At 40.8% G+C, this 22,652-nt stretch overlaps 1 protein-coding gene across 12 annotated transcripts in view; it reads right to left on the bottom strand.

The window, feature by feature from the left end:
* The window catches only part of NR2C1 (nuclear receptor subfamily 2 group C member 1), a 47,339-nt gene extending 24,687 nt beyond the window's left edge, over positions 1-22,652 (bottom strand). For 2 of the 12 annotated variants that reach the window (XM_038181449.2, XM_072036444.1), the window contains exons 1-4: positions 22,499-22,652; positions 8,354-8,527; positions 5,129-5,204; positions 445-552 (exon numbers count right to left, since the gene is read on the bottom strand). In XM_038181449.2, coding sequence (XP_038037377.1) covers positions 445-552; positions 5,129-5,182 — 162 coding nt within the window. In that variant the 5' untranslated portion in view covers positions 5,183-5,204; positions 8,354-8,527; positions 22,499-22,652. Of the gene's footprint in view, positions 1-444; positions 553-1,812; positions 1,876-4,891; positions 5,049-5,128; positions 5,205-8,353; positions 8,528-15,569; positions 15,637-21,669; positions 22,101-22,498 lie in introns of those variants that run through there. The other 10 variants (XM_038181459.2, XM_038181468.2, XM_038181458.2 and 7 more) reach the window with 7 other exon arrangements.

The raw sequence follows: 22,652 nt of genomic DNA, 5'->3' as shown, positions 1-22,652 counted from the left end.
CTGAGATGTATAACACTGGTTGAAATGGCCCAAACCAGCATCCCTTAACACATTTCTCAGACTTGTATCAACAATATAATGCAGTTATTTCCCCTCATCCCCGCTCCAAATTGTCTCCAACAACTTAGTTGAATTAATGAATCTCAAAAGTTTAAATCTAGAAGTTTTCAAAGAGCAGTATCACTACAGTGTTAGGGGAAAATCTTTATTCTATTCAGCACTTATAATTTTTGTACATCTTAATTTTTTTTAGAGTAAAAAGGAAGAAAGAAAGCATTGGAATAATGTTTTATTTCTATTTATATAAAAACAACCCCTGGCACCCAGGACTGAATATTTACATTCTAGCAAATAACATGAGGCAAATGAAAAAGAACAATACATGAAAATTGGTGGAAATAAATAGCTCATCATTACTTCTAAAATATATTGGATGAAGCATACCTGTATACGTTGTGGTAAAGAGAGGCCTGAATCTGAAGGTACGATCTGTATTCGTTGTGCTGTCCCATCCATTAGTGTTTGTGTAACAGCTCCTTGGGAATGGGTAATCTAGAAAGAACAGACAAATGTAATGGATTGACGATGGATATATTACCTTAAGGACTGATATACTAACTCAGTGGATGAACTACTGTAAAGTTTTACCAACTTCTGACTTCCCTGCACAAGGCTATGGAAAGTCTGACACACTTCCTATATAAGGAATTCAAATGCTTGCAATCTAATTTAATTGCTTAATTTTGCTAGTTAGAAAATTCTGCTCATGACGAGCGTTTTAAAGCTATTTTAAAATACCTTCACTTAGAAATTTAGAAACACTAAGTGAAACAATCAACTGTTGGCAAATCCACTTCAGTCAATTAGACTATTTTCCAAATTATTACTGCTGATGTTCATGTTCTAAACTAAACACAATAGCTTTCATTATAGTTGTGTTACACATAAACTAACATTATTTTTACCTTAATGGCTTACATAAAGTGACTAAAGAAATTTTGGTGTGGAAACACAGCAATTGGCCTTTTTTGTTCTCCTGACCAAAACCAAAGAACTCTACTGGGGAACTACTAAGAATCTTAGAGCAGATCAATGAAATGGACAAATTCAGCAAGCACTGTATCTGAAAACAAATTTAAGCCTCTGCTCTCAGATAGTTTGTGGAAGTACTTTAATAATTATCACTATTTTTAAAAAATGTCACATAATGTCGCCAAACGTATATAGGTATTATTCGTTAGATTATTTGTTCACAGAAAATGAGAAGTACAGCTGCTGTGTACAGAGGCTTGGTTCAAAATGCAGGACTTTTTGTAGTACAAAGGACATTTGTCTTCACAGTGTTTAGATACCTTCAGACTAAATTTTTTGGCTTACATTCCCCGGGAACTTCCCAAATGTTTTGCAGCATAACTATTTATACAGATCAAAAAATGTTTCATCCTGCAATTCCTGTACTACTAATAATTCATAGCCTCTACACCGTTTAAAAATGCTCCTATTCAACTGTGTCTTTTTCCCAATAATTAATAATTTAAGTAATATGTACTTCTATGTGCCATAATGTTTCATGACTGGTTGAGAGCTTTTTTCTTCCTCCTGACTTTGCAACCACACTACCATGTAAGTGGTAATGCCAGCACAAGAAAGGCAAGAAGACACAGCTGGAGGTGAGCAAGAGAAGGAGGAAGGAGTGCTAGGGAAGACTTTCCCTTACAGCAGAAATACAAATTCCAGTCAACCTAACCTGCTTTTGCAACTTCACCCCAAACTGCATTACTTTTGGCACCAGCCTCAGCTCTTACAACCTACTTGATTCTGTCCCTTCAGCTTGGTAGGTAAACCTGGTTGTTTAGTCATCCAGTGATCTGGAATAGGATATTGATGCAGGTCAAAACATAGTCCAGCAAAAGAGAAACATAGGCTGTTATTAGCATAGGTCAAGCCTTCAGTCCAGATTACCACAATGCTCAGAAGCAAATGCATCAGAATAAATGAGACAGCGGGATTAAGCCACTGGAGGGAGGGGGTGCTACTAAAGCTGCCTGCACCATCAAAAGAAATGGTTGTCAAACGAAGACATTTGGAACACTGCTTTCTAAAAATACTGGATTTTTCAAGAATGTGAACAGTTTTAGTAGTTAAACAATTCATTCACTTTGCTTAAGTAAAGGAGAAAGAAGAGTTAATTGTACATCAAGATTAAAAGTTTGAAGGAGGTACTTTCAAGCACAGAAATTCTGCATTACTCTTTCAAATGACATGCACGATGGGTGACTTACAGGCAATCAGATTTTTATGTGAACTTGTATTAACTGCACAAAATAAGCTATGTGTTCCAGGACTGCTTTACACTTACACAGTGTTGCAATCTACATGTGATATAAAGTAAAACTGCTCATCATCCCCACAAAATATTGTCAGCTTGACAGTTTTGCTTCTATATAGAATAAAGGTTTTTATTGCAGTTTTGTTTAAAATTTGTTTAAAAATATATTTTGTTTGCATATGATAGATTCTGTTTAGAAAAATGTGTAACTTTCCTCTGTTGCTGGTACTTGGCAGATTTGTGGAAAGAAACTGCCACATATCTAGTGTACGGAACCACAGATAAAAGAAAGAAGATTGTTGTGGGTTCTTGACAAATTCCCTACGTGAATTAAGTAATATGACTCTCATGTAGAAATATGAATTATCTCACACTTAGCAAAATCTGATGAGAAGCATGAAAAGATAAACATTGCACAATGCTCCACTTAGGCAAGGCTATACATTCTTTTTTTAATGTTTTGGTTTTATGCCAAAAAAAAAGAAAGTCCCAAATTGGCAAAAACACATTTTTGTGAAAACAATCATAAAATCATTTGTGATAATTTTGTATTTTGAAATGTTCCATATCAAGGATTAACATTACAAAGAAATCAGAACACTCCATTAGAACTCTCCTGACTATTATATTGCAATAAAACATAGGAGCACTTTACATTTTCTTCAGAATGGGCACACCTGTTGTTTTTCTTTTCATGCTCTACTCATATAAATTTTTCTTGTAAATTCAATTTAAACTATTCATTCATTTCAGAGAATTACAAATGCTAGCTAAAAGACTGAAGTTCCATAGAGCTTGCCATATGGTTTTCAAAGCTCATATCCAGCATGCACATCACCAAGCTGATTACAGCTTGTAGATCAATAGTGAGAAGGGATGTGAAATACTACATGAAGGCCCCTGTAAGACTGACTTTCCTTGCTGACCCCACCTTTCAGGCAGTGTGCTTCTTTGACAGTAATTTTCACTTATGCAATCCCACCTTGCGCAGCTCTAGGTTATTCTTTTTAGTTCTTTTAACCACATCTGCTTTGTGCCAGACTGGGCTGCACCTTGTACCAGATAAGCAGACTGACCACAGCCCAGAGGAAAAAGAGTCCTCCACTATGCCATATATATTTTTTTTTTTTCCAGTTTTGTCTACCACACAATGACAAAGAGAACTCACGTGAACAAGACTATCATAGCACGAGACTAAGTGGCTAAGTGAGGACTGGGGAATGCTTAAGCCACACCATTGCCAAATAAGAAATGACAATCGCAGGCACAGTAAAACACTAAAACCACTAAAGGACAAATCCTAACCTACATGTTGACAGAAGGATCTCTATGAAAACTGCAAGGCTGCAGTTTCATAAAGAAAGAAACAAGCCAACAGCTCCATGCATACAGATGCAGCAGTATCCCACTTCCTCAGCTTCTTCCTCTGCCTCTCTTCTTCTGGCTACCAGTCATCTCCTTTAGGCTTCAAGCTTCTCTGATCCTACTCAGCTCATTAACTCAGCAGAAAAACTTCCATTTGTATTGGCTGGTGAAGAAACTGACTTATCTGATTACAAAGAAACAGAAAAATGACCTTCCCTTTCCCATTGCAGTGAGACACCAGATAAGCTCACTGTCTCATGGAAATCACATTATGAAATTGAGAACAACTCTCACAGAGGCTAACACTGTCATTTGAACTCATCATCCTCTTTTCCAAGTGGCACACGCATCATCTAGCTTTGACTAATGCACAGTTTCCAAACAAAGAAACAGGAAACACAGCCCTACTTAGGCCTTTTTATTATATTAACAAAATGAAACTATGCTAGATACACCATTCCCACCTGTGAACGCAGAGAGAAAGAAAAACTGATACACCACATACACCACTCATAGCCTTGGAGATAGCCTTAGCAATTCTCAGATGCTACAATAACAAAACCCACAAGAATTTATACAGGATAGATTAACCATCCTGCCCCCCAGCCTTTCTACTTCAATTCATGATGGAGAGGAACAAAAACTACTTGAAAAGTCATTCTATATTGACAAAATATAATGACAAAAAAAGATATTGACAAAAGTAATTCGATATTGACAAGAAACTGAGTGTGAATATTTCAAGCTAAAAATATAATTGTTCTGCTCCTATCTTATTAGAGAAGTGCTACTGATGGAAATTCTAGATAAGCATGTATGTATACAGTTAGCCACACTTGCAAACTATCTGTGCATCTCTGGAAGCTGTCTAGCTGCAGCACACAGATTCTGTACAGTGGTGTACAAAAAAAAAAAACAAGAAAAACAAAGTCTGCAGAAACAAGAATTCGATCTTCCCCCTGACATACACAAAACACCAACAAATATTTTATAGTGATGAGCATGACAAACCTTTACTTAAAAAAACAAATGACAAGTGAAGCAATTGCTTAGTTGGAAAGTAGAAGCTATGCAATGACAACTCCCTTGACTGTACGTGTTGTAAGTGAAAAGTGAGCAAAGCAATTTGCTCAACCAGACAGCTCTCTGCAGACCCCTATAGGCCCAAAAGGCACAGCTGAACAGCTAGTTACTTACTGGAAACACTGCTAGATTTTCTTTAGCTTCATTTCTTTGGGGTAAACTTTGGCCAAGAAAGATTTTGCTGTATAACTTTAAGATGGACACAGTAAGATCTTCTAGCCTTCCATGGGAGGGTTTCCTGAAGCTTTGGGTATACTAAAACTTATTTTCTCTTGTAACTTTGGTTTTTACTTATTAGTCTGTACATTTTAATATTCAAAGTTTCTTAAATATTTCTCAAAATGTATGTACCTCTCCCATTTGCTGCTCAATAATTTGATGGGCCAGTTCCTCTATGGTTGCCATGATCTTTAATCACCAGAATTTCCTGTCAAAAAAAAAAAAGAAATAAGATGCTTAACATCTCTAATAGTAAAAGTATCTTGGGGAAAATATATTCCAGGTAAGTGAAGCACATTCCTAATTGTCTGAAGGTGACATCCCTGCAGAATTTAAAGCTCAATTATACTATACAATTAGTAATTTATTTTCTATTTGCAAACTTCTTTATCTTTATACTCAACTCACAGAGATGTGTTTTTCTCCTGCTGCTTTCACAAAGAGCAACAAAATAATAAACTCCCTGTGAGAATAAAAGTGTCTAATTGGCCCTGCCATCAGCAGGGACATAATTAACATCTTAAAAACTGGAATTTTGTTGATGCAAAGCAAGGGCAAAACCCATAACTTCTTCTGAATGCATACTAATCCTTTAGTATAACAGGAGCACTTGAAGGTCAATTTTGTAATTAGTATGAGGCCCTACTTGGGAGGCAAAAAATATTTATTCCTAAAAACAGATGTTGGTTAGCCATCAATACTGTAGTAAGAAATCCAAATCCTCATGAGAAGAATTCTGTATGATTTTACAGACACTGCCTTAAAGCAGGATTAAATATTCAGATGTATGCCTTGTTTGTTTGTTTGGGTATCTAGACAGAAATACTTGCCAGGCAGTCTGTAAAGGAACAGAAACAAATTATGAAGCACTATACTTACTTTTCTGAAAAAAAGCTGTAATAAAAACACTATCTTATACAAATCTGTATACAAGTACTCTTAAAGGATTTCTCTACGTACACAATTTACTGTGCTTCAAATATGCAATATGCTTGGGTTATACAGTAGACAGAAGGATGAAGATGTTTAATACCAACATATATACTGCTGTATGAACATATTAATAAATGGTGCCAGTATAAAGGAATTTTTTACACAACACAGATTTATTTATTTTATGTGCAGGAATAGTGTTGTTTAACCATATGAAAAGTGTTGATGAAAGCGGTTATATATGTAGAAAAACTGTATATATAGTAAATAAAATCAACTGATTTTCACTTTTACCCTCCTAGAACTTCTGGGAACTGTCTCCTACCCCAGTGATCTCTAACCTTTCTCAATCAATTTTACAAATAAAAATGTAAATCATTTTGGAGTCACAGAATCACAGAATTTTAGGGGTTGGAAGGGACCTTGAAAGATCATCGGGTCCAACCCCCTGCCAAAGCAGGTTCCTTAGAGCAGGCTGCCCAGGTAGGCATCCAGACAGGCCTTCCATTCTGCTCTTCTAATTGGAAAGAGAGGTATCTTTTGATTAAGGTAAGAACTGTAGTACTTGGAAGTATATGATGTGGATGGGAAGAGTACAGAAACATTTGGTCCCTGTAGGCAATTCTTATTCTCCTGCTAGCATTGTTAGTTAAATTAAAGCAAAAGATGACAGACGTACACAAAAAACATGAGAATGATGCTTATATTGAAAAGCTTTATCTCCTCAGAAGATCTAATACCTAGCAACACCTTTGCAGTAGTACTCTGTTAACCTACTTCTACATACTGTGAGCTGCAGCACAATCACTATTTAAAGATTTTCAAGTCAGCTAACACTATCAGATGTTTTCTTCCTTTACATAAAATACTAGCAACAAAATATTGCACTGCTTATGCACACTGCACCAGAAATTAGTACAATTTAATTAAAAAAAAAAAGTCTTAAAAGCAAATTAGAGAACCAATTAGTAATAAAGACACACTTTTGGGTAGGACAGATGGACCGTTTGCAGAATTATTTCAGATGAAGAATGTACTGTTTTGTGACAATTTGACATACCAGAACTGTTACACATATAACAATATTTTACCAAAAATTCAGAGTAGAAAATTAAGAGCAAATAAAAATCTGAAATTCTGATTTCATAGCTGACCCTGGTTTGAGTGGGGGTTTGGAATAGACACCTCCTGAGGCCTGTTCCTACCTGGAATATTCTACAATTCAAAAATGTACTAATTTCTTAGTTATGGGAACAATAAGAGTTGATTGCAATTAGGAAAAAAAAATCAAAATATTTTGAAAGCAGTTTGGTTTGAATATTAATTTTTCCCTCTTAACTAAGCGAAGAATCTTTTGACTACCTCGGTGGAGGTCCACTGTGCAGGTGTTTTCAAGGACACAATTCAAGATTACCTTCTTTTAAAGTTCTATTTCACCGAGTGTCTAGTTTAAATAGCTATGCACAAGAAAGCTTATCTTGAACAGTTTAAATGAATTTTATCCACCAATAGCAATTACAAAGGTTAAGTACAAGTGGAAAATACATTTGCTCCTATGTTAGCCTTTTGAGATTGCAGTAAGATTTTCCATTCTACAGTCATTGTCTATAGCATTCTCTGCATTGTTTTCCTGAAGGAAATTCGATTACATCAATATCATTTTCCCATCAGAAAAGCTAGGTCTATAATCCTTCCCGTAACAAAGCATGATTTATGACACTCTCAATTTTTGTCATATCTACCAACAGAGCCTACGGTTACTTTAAGTTTTCTTAATGCTTTTCTGTAGCTCTTCATGTTCTGGCCTGCAGGATTTGCATGTTCCAACAAGAATACTGAATACTAATTACTGCTACAGCTGGTGCACCAGATCAGCAGCACATGGAAATCAACTACACTGCAGAGTGAAAGCTTAATTTATTGTTTGTAAAAAAAATTGTAGTCATAATGAACCTGCACAGAAAGCAATATCTGGAAAAATAAATTTTACAGAAATTGACTAAGTAAGAAAAAAATCCTACCTATTGTATCTGTGGCACTTCAAAATTATAATTAAAGATTCTCCTTAATGTTCTCTGTCATACAATTACTTTAAGTTAACTTAGCAACACATTAATATTTTTCTCACTAACTCAGTAAATATAAAACAGAGAGATCTGTTATCTCCAAACCTCTGTGATTACTTTGTCCACTGTCTTGACAAGGTGGCAAGGTCTTTTCTTTTTAATGTCACAGACTCATTACTGGCCTCTGCAAATCCTTTCTGTCACCAAAAGGGCTAGCCCTAACTACCTCTTGGCCTGAGCTTCCTGCCTCCCCCTGCTGCCAGCACTGGTGCATCTGTGACTTTACAGCCAGCAACAAAGTTTTATTTTATTCTGTGTTAGTTTGCAGCCTGATGAATGACTTGACTTGTTACATTACCATACAAATGCTACTCCAGCATCAGTGGTGGAGTGAAATTGGAGGGTCACCGTTTTCCACAGCAAGAGAATTTACATCCACTTAAGCCATCCGAAGTCTCCCATATCTTCCCGCAGCTCTATGAATTGTGAGATGTGCCTTGGAGTTTTTTATTTTTCGATCCTATGGATGAGCCTGGTGAAGAAACAAGAAACAGAGGATGAAAAGAAGCAACATACATCCCCAAGGACAAAAAAGGCAACACTTAGGATGGTGAAGTGGTCTAGCAGAGACTCCTAGTGCTCAAGTTACATAAAGTACTGTAGGATCAGGAGACTGACAGAGATCTATCTTCTTGCCCTACTCCTTTTATTCTAGCAAGGATAATGCTTCACAATCATGAGAACTGTAATAGTCAAAGGTATTTTTAAAAACAAGGCAAGGAAAGCACTGCATTTATAAAGTTTCAGATGTGAGTATATTTACAGCTAACCCTCCTATTGAAATACTCTTCTGCACTGACTTTTTTAGGTGTCATTCTTCCATTTAATAGATAATGACTTTTTCAAGTCCCAACATAGAACTAAACAGTAGCTCATCTTTGCTCAGAACCTAAGTTTTGTTCCACAGTTTTGCAGCTTCAGTATTACTTCTTAATACAAACATTTGCTGGGTTTACTTTACAGTGTTACAGAGGTACCTGCCCTGGAGCTTGTATATGCAGAAAAGTTCTATTTTATGAAATCTGAAATTAACAGATTAACAAATAATGAAGAACTCTAATCATTCTCTGTGTTGCAAACTTCAGTTGACCATGCTCACTACCTTCATATGCATAGAAGAAATACTCTTAAGATTCTGGGAACCTGAATCAAGCATGATACAACACTGCTGAAAGTGGTGAGAAGTCTGTCATCTTGGTTCAAAGGAGAACGTAACTATGAAAGCACTGTAATATCTTTATCAAACGATCACCAATTATTCAATGTTGCAGGAGCTATTTTTCACTCTATACAATGCAAAGAGAACAAATTTTTATTCTCTTCAGTCACTAATATCCTTAAAATCAACTTTAATGTTGGACTTTACAGTTCAGCTGAATACAGACCAGAACCATAAGCTTATCCCTCGTGTGTCAGGACCATGACTGCCTCAAGCTCTGCAATCTGCTCCCCTCACCTGAGGGGTCTGGCTGCCAGTGCCCACGGCCAGCCCTACGATGGAGCCCCCCAAGGAGCCCCAGACCAGCTGCTGGAAACTGCTCTGGCATGAGCCATACTGCTGAGCTTACCTCAGCTGAGCAGAGCCCAGCAGCTGCCCCATGTCACATAACAGCCAGCTCCAGACGGCTCCAAAGCTGAGCCAGTGAGCCATGCTGGATGCACCTCTGACAGCAGATTTAAGAAAAGGAAAAAATTGCTGTGCTACAGCAGTGGGGACAGAGAGGAATGAGAAGCAGTCCTGCAGCCCCCAAGGCCAGTGCAGAAGGAGGGCAGGAAGTGCTCTAGGCCTCAGAGCTTAAGTTCTGCTGCAGTCTGTGGAGAGGCCCCTGGTGGAGCAGGCTGTCCCCCTGCAGCCCATGGGTCCCACATGGAGCAGATCTCCACGCTGCAGCCCCCCCAGGGGTGGAGGAGCCCCCAGTGGAGCAAGTGGATGTGGCCTGGAGGAGGCTGCGGCCCATGGAGAGCCCCCACAGGAGCAGGGGTTGGGGAGGAAGGTGTTTTCAGTTTGCTTTAGTTCTCAGTGCTCCAGTACGTTTTGCTTGTGACAATAACCAGTGAGCGATCTCCCTGTCCTTATCTTCACCCATGAGCTTTCTTCATATTTTCTTCCCGTGTGTTTTTGAGGAGGGGGAGCTACAGAGTGGTGCTGTGGTCTTAGCTACCTACTGGTGTTAAACCACCACTGCTGCAGGCTCTGAACAAGCAGCTTAATTACTGAGCTATGTATATGCAAAATGCTATGTACTTGTGAGGAGGAGAACTCCCACTAGCGTTAGAGGCTGTATTTAACATAAGAGGTGTTGACTGGATCCTGAAAAAGACACGTCTTCGGGGTAGCAAACTCTTTGGGAGGGTGGCAGGAGTTCCTATCAATTTCTCTTTGTTGACTGAGTTCCAAGAAGAGAGCATTTGAAATACTTGATAAGCAAAGGTGATGATTTGGTGTGGATGTCTCTATTTAAATGTATGTCACCTCAGATAATGTGAAGCGTGGACTTTATGTTTTTGGCCATACTGTCAAATACCAAGAGCATGGCGAGAGTTTGCATAAGTTACAACACAATTCTGTACAGGTGCTAACACCTGTCTGTAACAGGATCCCTCTCTTGTGAGGAGGATGAAAGGCTGTAAGAGAGAGGTATTTTTACATTATTAATTCAGTGTTGTCAAACAGAGCTAATAAAATATTGAAAATACTCAGCTCCCTCAAATCCATAATTAGCCATAGGCTTCCTTTATTCCTGGCACTATAAGCAACAGAAGTATACATGTACTCTGTTTTAAGAGCAGGAGAAGAGGTTCTCTAAAAGAGATTCTGTCTTGATGGGTTATTTTGGCAGGAATTCTAATTTGCAGATGATAAAAAAGTAGGAAGTAATTTGGAATAGAATCGTGTGTTATGCAATCACAACCACCACGATGCACTCAACTGTAGCAGTACAGTCTAAACGCCCTAACAATGAGCAAAATTGAAGAAAAGCCAAGGGACAGTGGTAAGAAAATCCTTTGACAAATTGTTTAAAAACCAAACTGCTTTAAAGGTGATGGTTTTTAAACATAAAACTAATGAAATTACAATAGACATTAAGAGCCTGACTATGTTACTGTTCCTTACACAACTGATGCTGCTATCTTTTCCCACTCAGAAGAATTTTAATGGTCCAAAAGATTTTATTTGTGATGTGATTCTTCAGAACGAAGAAAGAGAAATCTGTGCTTACAAGAGTTTTCAAACCCAGCTTTTTCTAGACTTCAGGAATGTCATGTGTCCATTCAAAACTTTGAAGAAGGTTTTTCTCAACAACTATAATCTTTAGAGAATGACTTGCAAACAGTACAGCTCTCAGAAAAAAATAAGTAAATAAATAAAGCCTAACAAACTCTTAAGTGTCCATAATTAAGGGTCTCAACCACCACACAAGGACAGCTTTTAAGAATGCTGGTTTTAACATTAATGCTTCCTCGTACATCTTATAGTACATCTAAAAAAAAACACCACATCCATATATTCTTTTACCAACAAGTGATTTTATAAATATTGCAAAAATAAGGAGGAAACTTTTCTTGAAACTACATAAATTCTTGATCATACTCACAAATTCACCAGCTATGAGCTTGAAGTATAAATCCTACATGCACCTGTCACTGTTTCGGCTAGGATAGAGTTATTTTTCTTCATAGAGGCTCACACAGTGCTGTGTTTGGGATTTTTGATGAGAATAGTGGTGATAACACAGGGATGGTTTCAGTCGTTGCAGAGCAGTGCTCGCACAAAGCCAAGGCTGTTCCTGCTCCTCGCGCTGCCCTGCCAGTGAGGGGCTGGGAGGGGACACAGCCAGGACAGCTGGCCCAGGCTGACCAGAGGGGTGTCCCACACTGTGTGGCATCATGCTCAGCAATAGAGCTGGGGTAGAGAAGGAGGAAGGGGGGATGCTGGCAGTGATGGTGTTTGTCTTCCCAAGGAACCGCTCTGCGTGACGAGCCCTGCTTGCCTGGAAGTGGCTGAGCACCTGCCGGCCGATGGGAAGCAGCGAATGGGTTCCTTGGTTTGCTTTGCTTGTGCACGGCTTCTGCTTTACCCACTGAACTGTCCTGATCTCAACCCATGAGTTCTCGCACTTTTACCGTCCCGATTCTCTCCCCCATCCCACCAAGGGACAGTGAGCGAGCAGCTGTGTGGGGCTGAGCTGCCTGCTGGGGCTAAACCACAACACAACAGTCCTTTTTGGCACCCAATGTGGGGCCCAAAGGGTTTGAGATGATTGACAGATATGATTTCAGTGTGGAGTGTGCTAGATCAAATTTATACATGTTACAGCTGTTAGGCTGCTAATTGGCAGACTCCTGTGCTTGCTATGGGGCCTGCTTGCCTTCCTGTATGCCAGAATCCAGTGCTTATTAGTGTCCGCTTTTCCTTCTGCCATTTGCTCTGCTCCTTATCATTTTGGTTTGCTGCTGCAGTGGACAGGCTGGAACTCTGAACTGAAGGCAAGTCAGAGGGGCTGTGACCTGTGAATGAATCCACATGGAGTACATACACCCTGAGGCATCTGTGGCCACAGCTAAGTCCACTCCAGAGCAAAGTACACCTTGAGGAATCTGTGGCCATGGAGGAGTCCGTGCTGCAGCAGGCACACCTTGTAGTCTCCATGTCCGCGAACAAGGCCATGCCACAATACCTCGAAGCGGCTGTGGCCGTGAATAAGAGCACAACACAGCAGGTGTCTGACGGGGCTGTGGGCAATGGAAAAGGCTGCACCAGGGCAGGTACACCTGGAGGTGATTGTGGCTGTGGATAAATCTATACAGCAGCAGACACACCTCTGAAGAGGCTGTGGCCTGCTAATAAGTCCACAGCAGAACAGACAGACCTCAAAGAATCTGTGGCCATGGGTAAGTCCACAAAACAGTAGCTAAACCTCAAAGGTTTATAGCAGGAACCCCTTGCTGCTAGCCAAGCCAGGAGAAAGAGAAGGACTTCACTGCAACTATTCTGGCCTGCAGGAATGAGGGGTGGCTCTTGACAACTTAGAGCAGATAACAGCCCTGAAATGTACATAGGTAATCAGTAAAAACATCAAGTAAACCACCTTTGACACATAGTGGTTATAATCCATACACAGGGAGCAGCTGCCTAGAAAATGTTACATGAAAATATGACAGCTACAATTGCAACAGCAGGAGGTGCGTGCATACATGTGCATGTATTTTTTTTTATATTCTTGGCATATCTTCACAATTATAAAAAATCCTCAACACACTAAGAGGGTTCATTTCTAGATACATTTCAAATTAGTACCAAGTGATAACTTACATCATGAAAGAGCTATGAAATAGTTTTTTTTAAATTAGTATTTACAACTATAATTTATGCATTGGTAGAGTATACTTTTTCTGCATTTTCATGCACTTGTAAGAACTCAACAATTTGAAGCCTCTTTTGATGCAACAATCATCCTCTTGAACTTGTTCTTTTAGAAAACCTGTCACTTGAGCAAGAAGAATGGTTTATTAGCTGATAACATTTTTATGTTGACATTTTGTCATTCAAAGCCATTGCTAAATACGAAAAAAAAATACATAAATGAGTTTTCCAGCATGAAGCACCATCCTACTGGTAAAGCCACTTATTACACTTATTTCATCGCAAATTCAGTCTCTGAAAGTATTGAGCTTGTGATCGTGTGTTTCTGAGGGTATACTGCAGAATTGTCAAGTGCTTGATTTATAAATGCTACATCAGTTATGGAAAAGCTGTTAAACTAATTGCTGTGAGTTGCAAATTATACAGTTCCAAAGCTCAAAGTTAAAGACAGTCCTATTACAGGAGTAAATGTACTGGTGCATTTATGTTGTTGTAACACTGTATTTTTAAACTTCTGTGCTAGAAACAAGCCTGTAAACAATCGAGGACTGCCTAAAATGGATGAATTCCGTAGCGAATTAATCCTCCATCTCACCTCCTCACTTCAAGTGTACACGTGGATGAGCTGCTTCTGAATTCACTGAATGACCGAAGAGTAATGCATTTTCCTGAAGTTTGTGTTAAAACACCATGCAGCAGACAGCAATGCTCAGCAACTGTTCAGCTGTACTTTGTCCATCTGTGTATTACAGGTGGGATGAGAGCTACAGTACTTTGTCAGGAGTTGCACTGATGTCCTTGATTATGTATCACAGCTCTTCAGAACAGACTCTTAATTTTGGCCAGAGGAGCTGGACTTTAAGAAAAAAGCATGATTGCCAAGTGTCACCCTCAACTACGTGCTACAACATAAGCTAATGAAAATCAGGTTCCTCCCTCACTTACCTGATGTGACGTAAGTCAAGCTATGGCTCACACTGGTGTACAAACTCCTGCACTGCAAACACCCTGTATAATCGATGCATCTTTAATTACATACAATGAAAAAGTGATACATTTTCCAGAATTATTCCTTTTTTTAAAATGTGAAATTAAGGAGTATTTTTGAGAACTGACAGAATAATCTATGCTTGTATTTTGATACTCACCATTTTAAGCTGCAGAATTATTTAGCAATGGGTGCTTTGGGGTTGGTTTCTGTTTTGTCTTGTCAGCCCTCCTCCCGCCCAGCTTAGTGATCCTAACCACAAGGGACCTAACTGACCCATCCAGTACTTCTAACAATTGTTTTCTGTGCCGAAACATCTTAAATCACCTCCAATGAACTACATGACTTTATTCTGAAGAGCATCTACACTAGCGAAAAGTCCACAAGCTTCAGTGCTTAAATTATGAGCTGTCAGGCCCCATTTGATGTCACAGCACGACTGGGAAAATTGCTAGCTGAAACCCATTCCTATCCCCTTGCCCCATTTTTGCTTTATTTAATCTCTTGCTTGTGCTTACAGACAGGTATACACCTAATGCTCTGAGCAGTCCATTTAAAGAACTGGACTGGCAGAAGCCTCTTTATTTGTGGAGTCCAGGTATAGTTTCAAAGGCAGTTTGAACAGAATTTCAGCTCTCCCAAGGGAAAGGTCCTGACCAAGGTCTGGCATTGCTGACTGTGGTAAGGCAATTCAACTCATTAAAAAGACAGAAAAACAGCAGAAAAGCACCGAACATCTGTTATGCAAGCACACTGAACTAATTTAGTTTGCATTCAGATTCGTCCCACAGCAGGCAAGAGAACACGTGGTTAGTAGTCAGGAGAGGGAGAAAAAGGGAAGATGAGGAAGGAGGAAGAACTCCCTTCCCACTTTCCGTGGCAGAGAGCTGTTAATTCAGTTCATCTGCACTGTGAAACCGTACCCTTTGCCTCTGGCCTGCTCAGCTGCCCCATGCAGCTCAGTGTGGAGTCAGACACACTCCATTCCCAGCGCTGCAGAGCTGCAAGACTACCTCTTTGATCAGTAACCACCTGGTAGGCTGTGCCTCCTGACACTCGAGACAGGGGAGTCGGGACAGGTCACGGAGAATCAGCTACCAACAAGTCCTAAACTGAAGTTGGGTCAGATGTAAAGTGCTTTGTACTTCATCTTCCGCTTACCTAAGGTACCTATGGTATACTTCACATCAGGTGTGCACAGTCACTCTTTAGAGATCCCTGCAAGCAACTGAACAGAAAAAACACTTTAGCTGTTTTTCCTTTTATTATATGAACTTACAAGATTAGGACAGTTTTCATCCTTTTAAAAGCTTTTCTGGAATTGCTCCAGCCAACAATGCAGGCTGAACTGATTCATGTAAAATAACAAATATTCTAAACTCAGAGCTATCCAAAACTGGGGCATGTTCTTTAAGGACTTAAGGACTTAATACAAAATTTTAATTTTCCAGTACAGAAGATTCAAAAGACATCTCTCAGTCTGAGATTCGATCTTCAGTAACTGGAAATAAAATCCAAGGTATTTTCATCTAATATAAATCCTCCTGATTTCAAAGATACTTTCTTCCATTCTTGTCCAAGTTATGCCACACACTTTCAAAGCACACATCAGGCAGCACATGAGAAATGTTTTTTATTATTCATATAGAAAAGTAAATTGATTCAAGTAATTGATGGGTTCTTGACTGAGTGTGTTTTGCAAAGGGAACAAGACAGATCAAGATAAACCAAACTTTATCCAGACACCAGTTAAAGCCAGCTTTAGGAAGGAAATATAAATGTGATGAGCAACCTAACTAGGAAAGGTGAGATCTAGAATTCTAAGAGATTAGAGAACTCAACAAAAAGAGCTGCAAATACTTCTTGAATCCTCTTTAAAATGTCCCTTAATTAAATATAACCAAAAGTGAACTGCAAACTAATAGCATTACTCGAAGAGGCGGAAGGAGTAGAGCCAAGACTCCTGCCAATACATCAAACACTAAAGCTGCTTGCAAGCAGCGACCAATTACTTTTTACCTCATTGATATCTCCTTCTGAACATCCTTGCAAAAAATTATTTTCTTTACTCACTGATTCAACTAGTGAGTCAACAGCTGAATATTGCAGTTACTGCCTCAATGCTCTACTGCTTTCCCTTTTTCACATCAGACTTGGGATTCTTGCCTTCATTTTTCAATTTATACCTTCAAGGTATAAAGAGAAATGGTAGGAAATGCTTTGCCCCACGACCATTTATTTAAACAATAACTTCTCCACTGAAGCTCCCAAATGACCTCTTGTAACTTCTTACAGATCTAGCATTAGGATTGGAAACAGTTTAAAACTCAATGAAACAAATACATAACCTTCCTTCAGTTTTCCTTAAAGGAGATGTGTTGCTTAAGGAAAACTGACATTTGGACTGTCAACATGACTAGATCACTGCCTCTCTTCAATGCCCTCTTCTTTCTTTCTTTTTGTACCCTCAGCCTATGATGATCTGTTTGCACATTTGGCATTAGTGGTAAATTTCTGAGGCCAGAGACAAATCATTTGCTTAAGGGTAGATACCCAACACAGGAAGGCTCTTCTCTTCACCTAGGTACAGAGTAACACGGGTATTAGCAGCTGTACTTTATAATGATGAAATCTACCTTACAAGTAAAACCCTTGTATTTGTTTTTGAAATTATTTTTCTAGTGCTTGTATTTTCCATATAATTAAAACCAAAGAGGGAAGCACTTCCAAAAATGTAGGAAAGTAACCCAGAGAGAGATAATATAGCCAACTATTTACTTTTAAAAATCTCAGTCCACCAGCCCCATTTATTAACGCCTCTAAAAGCAGGCGTTTTGACAGAAGACAGGCATCAGACCACTTTTCTATTAGTTACATGGCATTTATTGCATCTCTCTAATCTTCAGACTCACAAATGAAATGCAACTTTAATCTCTTTCTGTGTATAAATCCTACAGAAATATTATTAGTTTACGCCCTAGTAAATAATCTGGCAAGCCTTCCTGGCAGGAAGAATCAAAATTATTTTTGAACACATCACTGTCTTCAGTGTTAGCCCAAACTTGTCAGCACTGAAGCTGGCATCACAACCCATGCTTTTCCATCGTGACTTTAGGTAAGCACTCCATGAGCCATGGCACCAGTGGAAGATTTTCATTATCTTGCACTAAAACTCAACAACTCTCCTCCATTTTCTCAGCTCGTATGTGCCGTAGTTTTCTCGATTATCTAGTCAAAATAACTCAGGAAAGAATCATTTAAACTGCTTGCTTTTGGCTTACTCCTACAAAAATGGGTAGGAAACACTCCCATGAGAACAGGCAGTAGCTCTGACAGCCTCTAATCCCTCTGCTGGTACAGCTACACCCAGAAGACATCAAAGGGTAACTCTTATCCTTCTCCTGGGACAGAAGTTACATGACCTTAATTATCTTAGCAGGAAGTTTCTGACTAATAGCATGCCAAAATATTATACCAGGGCAGATTAAGGACTTCAAAAGCAACTGCAGTAAGATTATTTTTTGATGTTTGGACTCTCCAGTTAATACAAATGCTAACATCTCTTGTTCAGTTACATTACATTTTATTATTGGTATAGTTGCCCCACTATAAATTATCTCGATTCTGCTTTAACACCCTTCAGCTGAACGAGAACAGACCGCATCCAGTATGAAGGTACAGCACGTGAAAAATGCTTTCAGGCCAGAGATCTCCAGATTACTTCCCAAAAAAGGTCAGAAGCCTGACCCAGAGTTGTTTTAATGCTGCAAACACGATGCTCATAAAATATGAGCAGTTTAACTGATTTTCCTGGCACTGTCAAACCAGTTTGACTCCATATATTAAAAATATATATTGAATGCATAATGATAGCAGTAATGACTCCAGAGAGTCATTATGCACAGAGTCATTACCTCTCCATAGAGAAGGTGTTAAGACAGGGGTCTTTTCTGGATCAAATGCACCTGAGAAAGATACACCTGTAAAAGATAAGATGTGTGTTTGAACTAATAGTTACAGGAGAGCTTTGCAGATGCTTTAGAGGTACAGGCATGCTAACTAGCTATGACTGCAGAAGGTACTGTGAAATTTACTTCCTTAAAAAGAATTGTAGGAAGATCAATGTGATTTTTTAGAAAAGCTCAAAATGTTAATAGAATGGAAAGCTAGTTAATAATTAATAATTCCCTCTTAGAAGAAACTGACTTAATCTCTTTCTGTAGTCATACTGCTTCAGTATGAAATGATTTCAACAAACCTCAGAAAACAAACTAAGGATATACTGGTCTAGCCCAGGTCATCACATGGGGGCTCACAGCTGCGCTGTACCTCAAAATGGAAACTAGGCCTCACTTCCCTTCCCATCGCATGCTAATTAAGAATTCAGCACAACCGATGCCAAACTTGTTTAATAAATACCTGCACATAAAACGGAAAGCACTTAATCCCTCTGTGATTAAATGTGGCAGAGCCAGGAGGTTTGTTACTTGTTTTAACAAGAGTTCGTGGAACTCTGGAGCAGTATCCTGCAATGCTCTGTGGATCATCAGCTATGCCAAGGAATGCAAACACGTTTGTAAGACACAAGACACTACTCTGCTCGATGCTTCATACGTGAAAAAGCTCAATGAACACACAAACCTAAATGATCTGTTCTTGGATTATCACTCTGTAAGCCATATTGCTCAAGATGGTACAACAGTTGGCAGGCTCAAAGGAGTAATATTCTCTTCATCGATGAGCCTAGGAATATTTATGTGGCTCTTGACACCCAGTCAGATAGCGTTTATTGAATTTGCGAGACACCAAGTCTTAGTGAGCACATATGTAAGAGACGGAACCACAGGAACTGCAGCAGCCAAACCTGCAGGCAAGGGAAGATGAGGTGCTTGTACACGCCCAAGGGAATAATTAGAAGGCATACAGCAATAGAGAAAAAGATGCACTGGCAGCCATGCCTGTGCAATTCATTTAGAATTATTGCTCTTGCAGCTTTAAAATTGCTATGTTTAATTTTTCATGTAAGCAAGAGTTAGAGCAGAAGGGGGGGAGGAAAGAGCATTGCTAGGCTGAATTTTAAGGAGATTGCAGAGTCTCTCCTCCAGATTAGGCCACCCAAAGGGGACAGCCTCACTTGCAGGCCTGTGCAGCACCTCCAGAAGCAGCCCAAGCACCCAAGAGCTCAGGCAGCTCATGGGACAGAGAAAGGGAGGCGAGGGGCTGTCTGCAAGCAGCAGAGCTAGGTGTAGGAAAGCCATCTCAGCAGGCCAAGCTGCCCGGCACACCTCCCACCACAGACTGCACCTCCCTGAGGCCGGCAAAACACAGTGCTGTCACAGGAAGAAAAACAAGCGCGCTGGCTCCACGGCTGGAGCCGCACAAGAAACCCCATCAGGCAGTGCATCTGGCTGAGTGCTTCCCCCTTTCACCAGGCTAGTTTCGGCCCGGTCACTTCTCCTACCTGGCACACAGGGACTGCACCAACACCACACAGCAAGCACAAGTCCTTTTAAAACATGGCCATCACTGTGCGACGGCAGCATGTCATGAAACGTGATGTGACATGCCTGCTCGGAGCACACACACAACTGCAGACGGGTAGCTGAGAAATGAAGGCACGCTGCAGAACGGACTCGCAAACCTATTCAGCAGTACTACCACTTACTGCCCCCCTCACAACTCACACACGTTCCTGTCTGCAGAAGTTTCCTTCGGGAAAAAAAAATACTGAATTTATCTTTCCAGTAAATCAGTGTTAACAGCCTCAGAAAAAAAACAAAAACAACCCTTTATAAATATCGTAAATATCATAAATATCATCACTTTCTTCCTGTGCTGTTTCTTTATCAACTCTACAGAATCACAGGATTAAATTTTGTTAATTTTTTTTTGTTTTTAATTCCTATGAACACGTATGTCAAGCGCCCTGGGAAATACATTCAGACTAAGTAGTGAGGAGTGAAAGCATTAGTCACGCTGACACTTACACGGTCCTACTCATACTCCAGAATAATCATTACCAAAATAAATGGGACAGTTTTCACACCACAAATTTACTCCCAAGCTATGATTAGCAACCTCAACTTATTCGGAATGAAATAACTGCTAATTATAGCTAATATGACAAAACAAGATGGTTTGGCTTTAGCTTTTGGTGCTTTGCATTTTTCAAGTTACTGGTTTAACTTCCTACAACGGCAGTCAAATACTTAATTTGGCCCAGCCTGTCTTGATGTCAAGCTGAAGAAATTTATTTCAAGCTGAAGAAATTTATTTCAAGTTAAAATCTGAACAGCCTTCCACAGAAGGCCCTGACAAACCAAGAAAATTAATTTAAGTATTGATACAGAAAGGCAATTTTTAGACCACAATTTTCAGAAAGGCTCATCCTTCCTTACAAAGTCTGCAGTACTTTATCACAAGATACATGGGACTCGTTCAAGTCCTTCTAATCTCCAAGAATTGAAAATGAAGAGTAATTCTTCAGAAGATAAATCCTTTGTTGCTTTGAGACTGTGGTTGGTAGAATTTAAAGCAGCATCTCTGGAATACAAGGCTGATGACTGAAAGGTATGAATACAGACAGCACAAGAATTTGATTAACTGCGCCTCTGCAATTTTATCCTTCATTTTTCATGCTTATAAAGCTCTCTTTTGTGGCAGCTTACCTTACACCAATAATGAATTGGCACAAGTTTAAAATGCTGAAAGCAGATTTAAACAGCACTGAAGAAAACAGATAGTTCATTTAACTATTTAAAAAAAAAAAAAAAAAAACAACTTTAATGTGGATGTTTTGTATCACCAGAACATCCACATACCATTAGGTATCATTCAGCTTTCCCCATGGTCATTGGCGAGCTGCATGCTACGGCCTGTGTGTGCACCAAAAAAGCTGTGCCCATCACAGATGGCCACCCCCACACGCATGCCCTGCTGCTCACCACTTTCTCGTGGTGGCTGTTAACCTTCCCTCTGCTCTGTGAAAGCAGATACTCACATGAGAGCTCCCCTACCCGTCTGAACCAAAGTAACTGCAGTTGACAAAGCTTACTACAAGGATTGCTTAAGCCAGGATAGCTGCTGAAGGAGGAACGGATGCATGCCCTCTGCAGCTGTAGTGCTGACAGAGGAAACCTATTACTTCTGCCAGCAGAACAAATGCATACAAGCTAACAACCTGACCCTGCTCTATCCCTGTATACATAGCTGAGCTCCCCATTCCTGGGCTACATCAGGAGATGTTGGTTGTGCTCCTTACATTGCCAGACACGCAGTTGACCACCACCACGTGAAAACATCTGGTCCTGTGACAAAAGAGGACCTGCAATGTTTCTGGAGGAAGAATCACAGACAGAAGCAGGCAAGCATTTCAGATTTTAAGACTTCCCTCAACCAAGCATCCTCAAGGATAGCTGCACAGCAAGGAGCAAGCTGCAGGCTAACTGCTCTGCAGGAGCAGGACATCTCATGGTGTAAGTGGCCACCATGGACTAACAGGCAAAAAAATTATATATGTTTATAGTTATTTTCATGCAGAAAATGCTGTTATAGAAAAAAAATAATCTGAAGTTATAGATAAGCGAGAGCCTGCAGGTGCACACTGCCTCCCCAGCACAGCACACGCGAAGCCCCCGCTCCTCTTCCCAAGCGCCGTGCCGGTGACCCCGCTAACAAACCCTCCCCTGCAGGGCCGCAGCGCTCGCCCCCTGCCCCCTCCCCAGCCCCACCCCGAGGCCCCGGGCTGCGCCTCAGGGCCCCGCCGGGCCCGCAGCGAGGTCGCGGGGCACGGAGCAGCGCCGGGGGCCGCCCCTCCAGGCCAGGCCAGGCCAGGCCCGGGCGCGCACAAGATGGCTGCGCGGGGCCGCGGGGGGCAGCGCCCAGCGCCCGGCACCCGCCGCCCGGGGCCGCCTCTCCCCGCCGCGGGGCCGCGCTGCCCGGATGCGGGCGGCACAAGCGGTTCCTGTAGGTGAAAGGTCGGGGGGCGCGGGACGGGACGGGAGCGGCAGCACCGCGCCGTGCGGAAGGAGGGCGGCGGCCGTTAATGGCCGTTAACGGCCGTTACCGCGCGGCCGGGGGAGGCGCCTCACCTGCAGGCCCGGCGGCGCTCCGGCGGCTTTATTTGGCGGCGGCGGCTGCCGAGCCGGGGGTCAGAGTTCGCGGCCCCGCCCCCGCCCCGCCGCGGCTGCGCACGGAGGGAGCCCCCCGGCAGGGGGAGGGCCTCGCCCCGCCCCCCGCGGCCGT

The sequence above is a fragment of the Anas platyrhynchos genome, chromosome 1 (assembly GCF_047663525.1).
Source record: "Anas platyrhynchos isolate ZD024472 breed Pekin duck chromosome 1, IASCAAS_PekinDuck_T2T, whole genome shotgun sequence".
NCBI lineage: Eukaryota > Metazoa > Chordata > Aves > Anseriformes > Anatidae > Anas > Anas platyrhynchos.
Note: the sequence above shows the minus strand (reverse complement) of the source record. Positions and strands in the feature narration are given on the sequence as shown.